A 13,770-nucleotide genomic window follows, 5' to 3' on the forward strand; every position below is an offset into this window, starting at 1 on the left:
TGAATCCATGGTGGTCTCCCTTAGAGTTTCACTGAGGTAGGCATTGTCAGGAGAACTTGGTATGGCCACTCAAACTGTGGATCTAGGCTTCTCACGTGTCTGCATATGACCACCAATCACCTGGATTCAGCTGATACACGTCTGCACTTTAATTAGGCTCTGGAATGGATGAGAACACATGTTTATGCACCACATTAAGTCTTTTTCTGCAAGGCCTGGACATAGGCTGTAGTACTTATGGGAAGTACAGACCAGTCTTTGGCGCACTACCAAGCAGGATTTCAGAAGGAAATAAGCCTGCCTTTCTATTTGGATTGCGTCTGACTGAAGAGAGTGCAAGAGACAAACGCTCTACCCAATTCTTTCATGTGTCTGTCATGGCCTTCTGAATTTTTAAGTTTAAGTGTTATTTTAGCATTAATTAGCACATTTTACTGGATGGGCTTCCGGCCAACCAGAGAACAGATCTACACATACTAGGACATATTCACACACTCCTACCTTGGGTAGCTGTATGTACCAGTCTGCAGTCACTGAAACGGGTAGAGAGGCCTGAGTGTCGCTTTCTTAGGGAATTCGAATCTGTGTAAATATTAGCGACTTTACCTGCAGCGGCTCTACACGCCTCAGTGAGTGCCTTCAACTCTGCCTCCTACAACGACATGTGAGGAGCGAGTGGTTCAGCTTGGATTACCTCATGTGAGGATACTACTGCATATCCAATGTAGAATCGCCCATCCTGGTGGTATCTGGAGCCATCTACAAGAAAAAACTCAAAATATGCATTAGGATCAGGTTTATCATGGACATGTGCAAAACCCACTGTCTCCTGACTCATCTATGCAGTCATGTTTGTGCGTCATGTCAGAGTACTCTTCCTGGACCGCCATGTGGGGGCAACGGTTCCACATTTATGGTTTCATGGACCAATAGCATACTCTGCGTAGAACTGGTCATACACACAATACTGCAATCCATCCACAAAGAGCTCATGGACTGGGTAATCTAGTGGGACATCAACACCATGACTGAAACCCCCCTGTGGGACTTTATCTGTACACAGTCATAGCCCTGTTGTAGTTCAACTGCCAGGTCCGGCAGGTTCCACTACCACCCACTTCCCTCCTCTTCCCCCCCACAGGCAGCAGGATGGCTGAAATCAGTAGTGCGCCATGAATGCTGATATTATCAGACACAGTGAAACCTGAGATCTCAGCAGCACTGAGAGAAGGGGGAGAGAGGGAGGGGGCTATCTCAGCAGCACAGCTTTATGACCCTAAGGGTACCGTCTCACAAAACGATTTACCAACGATCACGACCAGCTATACGACCTGGCCGTGATCGTTGGTAAGTCGTTGTGTGGTCGCTGGGGAGCTGTCACACAGACAGCTCTCCAGCAACCAACGATGCCGAGGTCCCCGGGTAACCAGGGTAAACATCGGGTTACTAAGTGCAGGGCCGCGCTTAGTAGCCCGATGTTTACCCTGGTTACCGTCGTAAATGTAAAAAAACCCAAACAGTACATACTCACATTCCGGTGTCCGTCAGGTCCCTTGCCGTCTGCTTCCCGCACTGACTGACTCCCGGCCATAAAGTGAAAGCAGATCACAGTGGTGACGTCACCGCTGTGCGCTGCTTTTACTTTACGGCCGGCAGTCAGTCAGTGCGGGAAGCAGACGGCAAGGGACCTGACGGACACCGGAATGTGAGTATGTACTGTTTTTTTTTTTACATTTACGACGGTAACCAGGGTAAACATCGGGTTACTAAGCGCGGCCCTGCGCTTAGTAACCCGATGTTTACCCTGGTTACAAGCGAACGCATCGTTGGATTGGTGTCACACACACCGATCCAACGATGACAGCGGGAGATCCAGCGACGAAAGAAAGTTCCAAACGATCTGCTACGACGTACGATTCTCAGCAGGGTCCCTGATCGCTGCTGCGTGTCAGACACAGCGATATCGTACGGATATCGCTGGAACGTCACGGCTCGTACCGTCGTAGCGACAAAAATTGTTGTGAACTCTGTTTTTGGGCTCCCTCTTGTGGTCACAAGTGGTACTGTGTGAGTGCTGTCTTTGGGCTCCCTCTGGTGGCTCTTTGTGTCATTCTGCAGGTCTGGGGCTGGCTTCAGCTGTCTCGTTATCTGTTGCTGGTTTCCTATTTAGTTCACCTGGACTTTCAGTGGTTGCCTGCTGTCGATGTATTCAGTGCTATTTTGATCTCTCCTGAATTCCTTCGTTATCAGTCTCTCCAAGAGAAGCTAAGTTTCTGTTTGGTTATTTTTTGCTCATCAGAGTTCAATATGTTTCTTGGTTATTTATTTGTCTTTGTCCAGCTTGCTAATATGTGATTTCCTTGCTTGCTTGCTGGTAGCTCTAGGGGGCTGAGTTTCTCCCCTCACACCGTTAGTTGGTGTGGGGGTTCTTGAATTCTCAGCGTGGATATTTTGTATAGGGTTTTTTACTGACCGCACAGTTCCCTGTCTGTCTTCTGCTATCTAGTATTAGTGGGCCTCATTTGCTGAATCTCTTTTCATTTCTACGTTTGTATTTTCCCCTTACCTCACCGTTATTATTTGTTGGGGGCTTCCTATATCTTTGGGGTCATTTCTCTGAGGCAAGTGAGGTCTTACTTTCTCTATAGGGGTAGCAAGTTTCTCAGGCTGCGTCGAGACGTCCAGGAATTTAGACACGTTCACCGGCTACCTTTAGTGTGTTTGGTCAGGATCAGGTTTTGCGGTCAGTCCAGTTACCACCTTCCTAGAGCTCGTTCTATGTTCAGTAACTAAGCTAGTCCATTCTGTGATCCTCAGCCACTAAGAATCATAACAGTACAGCAGGCCAAAAGGTGTTTAATGCATCGCAGAAGTGGGATAAGAGAAGTCCTGAGTACAATTTTTTTTTTTTTTTTCCTCTCCCTTTGCTGCAGTCTGTCCAGCTTCTCTCATCCCCTTAATCTCTGGGTGGCTTTGAGTTCAGCTGCAGACATGGATATTCAGAGTCTGACTTCTAGTGTGGATCGTCTTGCTGCAAGGGTGCAAAGCATTCAGGATTTTGTTGTTCACAGTCCTATGTCTGAGCCAAAAGTACCTATTCCTGAGTTGTTTTCAGGAGATAGATCGAGGTTTCTGAATTTTAAGAATAATTGTAAATTATTTCTTTCTTTGAGACCTCGTTCCTCTGGTGATTCCGCTCAGCAAGTTAGAATTGTTATCTTCCTGTTACGTGGCGACCCTCAGGATTGGGCTTTCTCCCTGGCGCCAGGAGATCCTGCATTGCTGAATGTGGATGCGTTTTTTCTGGCACTTGGATTGCTTTATGAGGAACCTAATCTTGAGAACCAGGCAGAAAAGGCCTTGTTGGCTCTCTCTCAGGGTCAGGATGAAGCTGAGGTGTATTGTCAAAAATTTCGGAAATGGTCGGTGCTTACGCAGTGGAATGAGTGTGCCCTGGCTGCAAATTTCAGAGAAGGTCTTTCTGAAGCCATTAAGAATGTTATGGTGGGGTTCCCCACGCCTGCAAGTCTGAATGACTCAATGGCTTTGGCCATTCAGATTGATCGGCGTTTGCGGGAGCGCAAATCTGCGCACCATCTGGCGGTGTTTTCTGAACAGAGACCTGAGTCTATGCAATGTGACCGAATTCTGACCAGAATTGAGCGGCAAAGTCATAGACGTCAAAATGGGTTGTGCTTTTACTGTGGTGATTCAACTCATGTTATCTCAGCATGCTCTAAGCGCTTAAAAAAAATCGCTAAAACTGTCACCGTTGGTACTATACAGCCTAAATTCATTTTGTCTGTTACTTTAATTTGTTCTTTGTCATCCTACTCGGTTATGGCTTTTGTGGATTCAGGTGCTGCCCTGAACCTGATGGATTTGTCGTTTGCCAGGCGCTGTGGTTTTGTCCTGGAGCCTTTAGAATTCCCTATTCCACTGAGGGGAATTGATGCTACACCATTGGCTGAGAATAAGCCTCAGTATTGGACTCAAGTGACCATGTGCATGACTCCTGTACATCAGGAGGTGATTCGCTTTCTTGTGCTGCATAATTTGCATGATGTTGTCGTTTTGGGTCTGCCATGGTTGCAGGACCATAATCCAGTACTGGATTGGAAAGCTATGTCTGTTTCAAGTTGGGGTTGCCAGGGAATTCATTGCGATGCTCCTTTGGTGTCAATTGCTTCTTCCACTCTTTCTGAGGTCCCTGAGTTTTTGTCAGACTACCAGGATGTATTTGATGAGCCCAGATCCGGTGCCCTGCCTCCTCACAGGGATTGTGATTGTGCTATAAATTTGATTCCTGGTAGTAAGTTCCCTAAGGGACGACTTTTTAATTTGTCAGTACCAGAACATGCCGCGATGCGGAGTTATATAAAGGAGTCTTTAGAGAAGGGACATATTCGCCCGTCCTCCTCCCCTCTTGGTACAGGATTCTTTTTTGTGGCCAAGAAGGATGGTTCTCTGAGACCTTGTATAGATTATCGTCTTCTAAATAAAATCACGGTCAAATTTCAGTATCCTTTGCCATTATTATCTGATCTGTTTGCTCGGATTAAGGGGTCCAGTTGGTTCACTAAGATAGATCTTCGTAGTGCGTATAACCTTGTGCGTATTAAGCAGGGGGATGAATGGAAAACAGCATTTAATACGCCCGAAGGCCATTTTGAGTACTTGGTGATGCCTTTTGGACTCTTTAATGCTCCTTCTGTGTTCCAGTCCTTCATGCATGACATTTTCCGAGAATATCTGGATAAATTTATGATTGTGTATCTGGATGACATTTTGGTCTTTTCTGAGGATTGGGAGTCCCATGTGAAGCAGGTCAGGATGGTATTTCAGGTCCTGCGTGCTAATGCCTTATTTGTGAAGGGCTCAAAATGTCTCTTCGGAGTACAGAAGGTTTCCTTTTTGGGTTTTATTTTTTTCCCCTTCTACTATTGAGATGGACCCAGTCAAGGTCCAGGCTATTCATGACTGGACTCAGCCTACATCTGTTAAGAGTCTTCAGAAGTTCTTGGGTTTTGCTAATTTTTACCGTCGCTTCATTGCTAATTTTTCTGGCGTGGTTAAACCCTTGACGGATTTGACCAAGAAGGGTTCGGATGGGACTAATTGGTCTCCTGCGGCTGTGGAAGCATTTCGGGAGCTGAAGCGCCGGCTTTCTTCGGCTCCAGTTTTGTGTCAGCCTGATGTCTCTCTTCCTTTTCAGGTCGAGGTTGATGCTTCTGAGATTGGAGCAGGGGCTGTTTTGTCGCAGAGAAGCTCTGATTGCTCTGTGATGAAGCCTTGTGCTTTCTTTTCAAGAAAGTTTTCGCCTGCCGAGCGGAATTATGATGTTGGTAATCGGGAGTTGTTGGCTATGAAGTGGGCATTTGAGGAGTGGCGACATTGGCTCGAGGGAGCTAAGCATCGTGTGGTGGTCTTGACTGATCACAAAAATCTGATTTATCTCGAGTCTGCCAAGCGGCTGAATCCTAGACAGGCTCGTTGGTCGTTGTTTTTCTCCCGTTTCGATTTCGTGGTCTCGTACCTACCTGGTTCGAAGAACGTGAAGGCTGATGCTCTTTCTAGGAGTTTTGTGCCTGACTCTCCGGGAGTTTCAGAGCCGGCTGGTATCCTCAGAGAGGGAGTGATTTTGTCTGCCATTTCCCCAGATTTGCGACGAGTGCTGCAGAAATTTCAGGCGGATAGACCTGACCGTTGCCCACCAGAGAGACTGTTTGTCCCAGATAGATGGACCAGCAGAGTTATTTCCGAGATTCATTCTTTGGTGTTGGCAGGCCATCCTGGGATTTTTGGTACCAGAGATTTGGTGGCTAGGTCCTTCTGGTGGCCTTCCTTGTCGCGGGATGTGCGTTCCTTTGTGCAGTCCTGTGGGATTTGTGTTCGGGCTAAGCCTTGCTGTTCTCGTGCCAGCGGTTTGCTTTTGCCTTTGCCTGTCCCGAAGAGGCCTTGGACGCACATTTCCATGGATTTTATTTCGGATCTTCCAGTCTCTCAGAGAATGTCTGTCATCTGGGTGGTGTGCGATCGTTTTTCTAAAATGGTCCATTTGGTGCCCTTGCCTAAGTTGCCTTCCTCCTCTGATTTGGTTCCTCTATTTTTTCAGAATGTGGTTCGCTTGCACGGCATCCCTGAAAATATTGTGTCTGACAGAGGATCCCAGTTTGTGTCCAGATTTTGGCGGATCTTTTGTGCTAAGATGGGCATTGATTTGTCTTTTTCGTCGGCCTTCCATCCTCAGACGAATGGCCAAACCGAGCGAACTAATCAGACCTTGGAAACTTATTTGAGATGTTTTGTTTCTGCTGATCAGGATGATTGGGTGACTTTTTTGCCATTGGCCGAGTTTGCCCTTAATAATAGGGCTAGTTCTGCTACTTTGGTTCGCCTTTTTTCTGCAATTCTGGTTTTCATCCTCGTTTTTCCTCGGGTCAGGTTGAGCCTTCTGACTGTCCTGGGGTGGATTCTGTGGTGGATAGGTTGCAGCAGATTTGGAACCATGTGGTGGACAATTTGAAGTTGTCACAGGAGAAGGCTCAGCGCTTTGCCAACCGCCGTCGCGGTGTGGGTCCCCGACTTCGTGTTGGGGATTTGGTATGGCTGTCTTCTCGGTATGTTCCTATGAAGGTCTCCTCTCCTAAATTCAAGCCTCGCTTCATCGGTCCTTATAAGATTTTGGAAATCCTTAACCCGGTTTCATTTCGTTTGGACCTCACAGCGTCGTTTGCCATTCATAACGTGTTCCATAGGTCTTTGTTGCGGAGGTATGTGGTGCCTGTGGTTCCTTCTGTTGAGCCCCCTGCCCCGGTGCTGGTTGAGGGCGAATTGGAGTACGTGGTGGAGAAGATCTTGGATTCTCGTATTTCTAGACAGAGGCTTCAGTATTTGGTTAAGTGGAAGGGCTATGGTCAGGAGGATAATTCCTGGGTTGTCGCCTCTGATGTTCATGCGGCCGATTTGGTTCATGCCTTCCATGTGGCTCATCCTGATCGCCCTGGGGGTTTTGATGAGGGTTCGGTGACCCCTTTTCAAGGGGGGGTACTGTTGTGAACTCTGTTTTTGGGCTCCCTCTTGTGGTCACAAGTGGTACTGTGTGAGTGCTGTCTTTGGGCTCCCTCTGGTGGCTCTTTGTGTCATTCTGCAGGTCTGGGGCTGGCTTCAGCTGTCTCGTTATCTGTTGCTGGTTTCCTATTTAGCTCACCTGGACTTTCAGTGGTTGCCTGCTGTCGATGTATTCAGTGCTATTTTGATCTCTCCTGAATTCCTTCGTTATCAGTCTCTCCAAGAGAAGCTAAGTTTCTGTTTGGTTATTTTTTGCTCATCAGAGTTCAATATGTTTCTTGGTTATTTATTTGTCTTTGTCCAGCTTGCTAATATGTGATTTCCTTGCTTGCTGGTAGCTCTAGGGGGCTGAGTTTCTCCCCTCACACCGTTAGTTGGTGTGGGGGTTCTTGAATTCTCAGCGTGGATATTTTGTATAGGGTTTTTTACTGACCGCACAGTTCCCTGTCTGTCTTCTGCTATCTAGTATTAGTGGGCCTCATTTGCTGAATCTCTTTTCATTTCTACGTTTGTATTTTCCCCTTACCTCACCGTTATTATTTGTTGGGGGCTTCCTATATCTTTGGGGTCATTTCTCTGAGGCAAGTGAGGTCTTACTTTCTCTATAGGGGTAGCAAGTTTCTCAGGCTGCGTCGAGACGTCCAGGAATTTAGACACGTTCACCGGCTACCTTTAGTGTGTTTGGTCAGGATCAGGTTTTGCGGTCAGTCCAGTTACCACCTTCCTAGAGCTCGTTCTATGTTCAGTAACTAAGCTAGTCCATTCTGTGATCCTCAGCCACTAAGGATCATAACAAAAAGTGCCACTGTGAGACGGTACCCTAAGAGACTGAAGAGGGGAGAAGGAGGGGGCTATCCCCCTGTGCATACTTTACACATATAGGAAAGATATATATCAAACACTGAGGACTCTCAGTTCTAAATATTTTTCTACTTTACACATTAAATTTCTTTGCCCTTGCCTGGTCTACGTAACAGGGGCTCTGGACCAGGTTTTTACGTTATCAGAGCTGGGAATATGACTTTAATACTCTAAGTGGGACATTATTAGTGGCTCTATAATCACAGACTTTATACCTTTAACTTTGCCAGAACCGGGTATAATATTTTCTCATGATTCAGTAGAATCCTGCTGGATATCATGAAGGATGACTTTCTGGGAGGCTAATCTGTTCCTCTAAATCTCACCAGCAACAGTAGAAAGCATTACTATTTTTTCATTAAGCTTTGTAACCAATGACATGGGAAATATTCCAGGGTCTTTCATTCTACTCATTATGGCCAGCATTTCACTAGGATCCCAGGGACGCCATACACTCTCCTGGGGCTCCACCATAACTGGTCCCCTAGGCTGAGATGTAAGGTCTGGTGGCGATAACCCAGATAAGCACTGCAAGAGAACAGCAGGGAGTTGAGGTGGGCTGCCCACCCTGGCTGAGTAATCATCCTAGTGAGTCTCAGATGGCAGCAAAAGACAGACATGTTAGTAACTGCTACATCCATTTGGATTTTATCAAGAAAAGAACTAGAGGGCAGGGCCTGAAGGGGGTGCTGGTGCCATCCAGTGCAGGCATAATACTCATTCATGGCATGGACAAAACTTATGGGGGCATAGCCTTTGGGGCCCTGGACAAGAGGCATACTATGCACATGAACGGTAGTGGGGGGGGGGGCATAAGAAAGGATACAATCCTAGCTTAGAAATAAGTTTAATAGTTCCTATGTGCCAACAGGGGGCACCACATACAGGTCTCCACCAAAACTAAATTCTAGTTCCTACATACACAATGTAAGGGGTGGAGACAAACTGGGATCTGCATCTTTGTTTCATACTTTCTCATACTAAAACTTATCACCATGTTTTTCTTCCTGCACATCACCTCTATTTACGCAGGTTTTTCCATAATATCTCAGCCTGATCTAACAAGCCAGCATCATTTAAAGAGCCTCTTTTTTACTTCAACACTTTTCCAGAAAACCCTCATTAAGTCAGTCACCCAACTTTCCTTAGACAGACAGATTTTCTGTTGTTCTGCACCATGCTAAACTTACTTGCAGCAATTCCTCATCTTCCAACTTCCTTTCTTTCCTTTAATAACTCCCTGCCATTCTAACTACTGTAATCTGCCTTTCTCGGGGAATACACATATTTTCATCAAATCACTATCATACAGCAGTCTTATCTGCCATCATCACATTCCCTCCTCTTTTACGGAACTGCAAAAACTTCTCCACTTTCTGCTGGCTTTAGACAAATAAAAAGACGGAGTTGTTATCCAGTCACCAGAAGTCCCATCCCAAATTTATGAACCGCACAGAGAATGACATGTCTGCTGGACGCTGTGTCTCCCCTCGGACCTGGACCGAGTTACCTGGTACCACACAGAATTTGCGCTCACCCCAGCACCAACACTAATCTCGCCGTTCCACATGCGGTCACAGACAGGATAGCTAATTCTGGAAGAGGGACAACACTCTTAGACACACATAACCAGACGGACGGACAAACACAAAAACTGACCGTCCTCTGTAACTGGGATTTCTATCTCAGACCTTGTGCACAATGCTAGGGTTCAAAGAGGTTTCTACCGTTTTTTGCACTACGTGGTTCGACCACCCGTGATTCTATCACGCCATGCTCCGCACCCGAGACTCTAGGAGCAACTTTGCGCTCACCGTATCATAGACAACCTCCTCTCCCCCTGCCTGCTTCACACAGGTAGAGACTCAGATAGCCCAGCACAGTGCTGGTATGACACATACAACAGGTTATAAGCAATCAATCACGGTTTGTGTTCCTCACAGCCAGTAGCCGTGGGTTCTTTTAAGGCCACCAGGTGTACGTATCCCACACCCACCGTGTCAGGGCGGCACAGACACTCGGCAAACACGAGTAGAGAACACACAGAATGGTTTGAGAAACACAGGCAAGTACTACAGATTCATAAAGGAATCAGCAGACTTACCATGTTTTTATGGAGGTGACCAGTCTCCTAGTCGAACCACTCTGGACGCTCTTCCTCGATTTTATTCCGGGTGTCAATGTCTGGGGAGTGTACATCCTCAATGAGCCGCACGTTGGGATGCCAGAAATGTGAGGGTGATCTCTTAAAGTGAGATCAATATGATTGCTTGTACCTGACCAAATATAAGCTGAGTGCTAGCTTAGAGGCTAAGAATGCATCAGATTCACAAAGACGATACACACAGCCTCTCTCAGTCAAAGGTGATGCCCAACTGAACTTTATTCTCAGAACAAAAGAATATGTTAAGAACAGGAAATAGGGGAGGTCGCACAACTTCTGAATAGTTAGTGTCACTCTGATTGGTTCATTCCAACTTCATTTCCAAATGTGGGGTATTCCAGTGCCTTCACTCCTGCATTCCAAAGATTCCTTCCAGGTCAGTTTCAAGGATCTCCAAGACAGCTTCAAAGACACAATCGCCATCTTGCTACACCATATCTGAACTGACTTATATAAGGTTTACTAATTGATTTCATTAGACATATTCTCCTTCACACTGCAATTTGACCTGCCTATCCCGTTTGTTTTTGGAAACGATATTCTGAACAATAGTTTCATGCCCATTAGATGGTCGGCCAGGTGCACTGAAATCGCTGGCTTCTGCACCATGTGCATCTATGAGGACGATACAATGTTGGTTAGATAAGTGGAAGTGTAGAAACAGAAGAGTTTTAGGCAATCCCTCTCTTGTGGTTCCAATTCTGACTAGTCTATGTGGAATCCAGGATCCATTTGGAAGTCTAAATTCCAGTAGCCTCCTTGCGTCTTTGATCCACTGGAGTAAGTAAGTAGAAACGAGAAAGTATTAGACAGGAAAAAGCATTCACTTGGTGGTATGTGGTCTGTTCTGGTGGCACATGACCGATCGTAGCACACGACCTGTACCATCTTCCATCCATCATTTTGTCCGCTAGATGAACTGCACATGTTCAGAATATGGCCATCGATGATTTGTGGCAACATATATTTGAGTCATTGACCTGTAATCATTGAGCGAAAAGATTTTGTGGACTGAGACATCATTAATATTGTCCTGTAAGAAGATGTCTGGAGAGAACATCATTCTTCATTTTGTCAACTCTTGACAATTGTCTAAAACTTGATAATTGGAGGTCCTTTTACTGGTGACAATTTATGTAGTCTTCGATGAACTTTGGTGACCGTAGTCCGGGTCGTCTTGACGTTGGTAAGTCATCTTCCCTAATCGACCTGGAGAGGCAGGTCCAGTTTTACTCAAGACAATGTGCTGCCGTGAACGATGATCCTTATTGTAAACCAATAGATCATTTCACCTGATGAACGGATGATGTGGATTGATCAGCGTCCTGATTAGATGTCTAGGAACACTTGTACACAAAATAGACCATTAGAGTTGACTTATTTGCCTAAGCTGCCAATATTCCTTAGATTATTGTCACCGATCCTGGGACCACCCGCTAACCATCCAATATGTATGGAGGCCTCTCGAATAACCACCAAAGCAGATGACACAACAGATAAGACTCGGACAGTTGGATTTCAACGTGCCTGAACTTTTTGTTCTCCGGAAATAGAAGCCAATGCTATAGATGTCTGCCAGAGAGTATTCCTCTGTGCCCATGCACAACACATTCACAATCATCAGAAAGGGGTCAAGAACGATAACTCCCGACCAAATGATCGATCGGCCACCAGCCATTGATAGTGTGTGGTCAACTAATTTAAACTTTGACTATCTCGATAGAACATTATGACGTCTTTTTAGAAATGTTACATGTCCATTGGGTGCACTTTACGACTTCCTAATAGGAAAGGTCTTGATTGTCTTTTTGGAAATGCAATGTTCCTTGTAGCAGATGGTAAAGCAGTTAATGAGAAGCGCACATTCCTGGGCTTATTACTAGTTGGCACTTTTTTTAGGTAGTTCTGAAGTAGAGGGATGGCTGCATCCAAGTATCAAGGGGAACTTGTCATCCTCATGCCCAGGTTATAGAAGGGCATTCTTCCCATTCCCAAACACCACCCCATTCCATAAAAATCAGACTTTAAAGTCTTTACACTAATTAGGTGCGGTACGTCAAAATGCGCATGCATATTTCTCTCTTTCTATGGCTTGATAAAGGCCCTGCGTGGCCGAAACGTTGTGATTTTTCTGCATTAATAAAGTTACCAAAGGGAGGATGACTGGTTCCTGGATTTCTCTGCTTTGCTACAACCTGGAGGAAGGTTGCACCAAGTGTGCACGGACAACAGAGTCGGGCACGGGACTCCTCTGTTGCGCATGTGCTGCAAACCATAACTCTGCTGATTTGACAATTCTAGAGGAATTATATCTCACAGGTGACACAGCGACGGCCATTCCTGCAACATTATTGATACATTTATACATTTCAGATCACAAGTGCTGCCGAGACTGAAGCAATCACCCACCAGAAGCTGGTGAAGGGCCACGCGTACTCGGTGACCGCCGCAGAAGAGGTGCGAACACTTTAATTTTTTGGCGCAGTTTTTTTTTTTTTTTATTATTATTTTTTTGTTTGTTTGTTTTTTAATAATTTTCCATACACCTTCTTGTTATCCAACCAGGTAAACTACAGAGGAAGCCAGGAAAAACTCATCAGGATCCGAAATCCCTGGGGAGAGGTGGAGTGGACTGGAGCGTGGAGCGATAAGTGAGAAGAAAATGATATAAACATTCACCATTGATCATATTGACTCTCCGCTGTTACAGGAGGTTTTCTGCGACTTCACTATTTTTGGCCTAGCTGCTTTCTACTCCAGAGCTGCATTTAAAATTCAGCAGAATGCAACTTGGAGTTTTAAGCATTGTGTCGACAGTCTTGAAGCTCAGCTGAGATTCTACATTTACTGGGCTATTACACTACGTATCTCACAATACAACATGGATAAATGTACTGTGTTTACGGTAGCTATAACTGTGGGTTGCTCAGCTTTGCAATGAACTGATAGGAAGTCGGACGAATTATGAGTACAGCTCTGGAGTAATTTCCGTACAATAGCGCCCAATGCCATACATGCTGTGTACTGGCATATAAATGTGGATTGTACACAATTACATTGAACTGATAGGAAGTCGGCAGAATTATGAGTTCAGCTATGTAGCAAACGACAAAAAAAAAAACCTGTCTCCCACAATGAAACACTGTAGAACGTTCAGTGTACAGAGATAACAAATTCTTTGTTGCCCAGATTTGCAGGGAATTGAAGAAATCAGTAGTTAGCTGAATTATGAATGCAGCTCTGGAGTATAATATATAAAATACTCAACACTATTGTACGCATTTGTCCTTGGCGCACCCAATAATCGCAGATTGAGGGCCTTTCAGCAAGTTATTAGCAATTACCTTTCTTATGTCCCTGCAAAGAGGTATTGATACTGTGAACGCTGATTCTGCACAAGAAATAATCTGATGATTTCATGTCCAGTTCTAGTGAATGGAATAACGTGGATCCACAGGAAAGAGACAGACTGATTAAACGCTGCGACGACGGAGAGTTTTGGTAGGACGTCCTGTCTTATCGCTTTATTTGCTTGTGGTCTCCAACTGTTGCAAAACAACAAGTCCCAGCATTCCCCTGCTATTTACCAGAGCAGTGAGAGTGGTTATATAAAAAAAAGCTTATCTTGCTTTGGAGGGCCCAGGGGTGTGTGGAGGGCGTGCATTATACAGACA

At 45.5% G+C, this 13,770-nt stretch overlaps 1 protein-coding gene across 2 annotated transcripts in view; it reads left to right on the top strand.

The window, feature by feature from the left end:
• Positions 1-13,770, top strand: part of LOC143804254 (calpain-2 catalytic subunit-like) — a 50,788-nt gene that overhangs the window by 21,581 nt on the left and 15,437 nt on the right. For both annotated transcript variants that reach the window (XR_013221002.1, XM_077282174.1), the window contains exons 6-8: positions 12,470-12,553; positions 12,662-12,747; positions 13,523-13,597. Coding sequence is in view for 1 of the 2 variants with exons in the window: in XM_077282174.1 (XP_077138289.1) it covers positions 12,470-12,553; positions 12,662-12,747; positions 13,523-13,597 (245 nt within the window). In the remaining variant the exon portion in view is untranslated. The remainder of the gene's footprint in view (positions 1-12,469; positions 12,554-12,661; positions 12,748-13,522; positions 13,598-13,770) is intronic.

Source organism: Ranitomeya variabilis, chromosome 2, assembly GCF_051348905.1.
Source record: "Ranitomeya variabilis isolate aRanVar5 chromosome 2, aRanVar5.hap1, whole genome shotgun sequence".
Lineage (NCBI taxonomy): Eukaryota > Metazoa > Chordata > Amphibia > Anura > Dendrobatidae > Ranitomeya > Ranitomeya variabilis.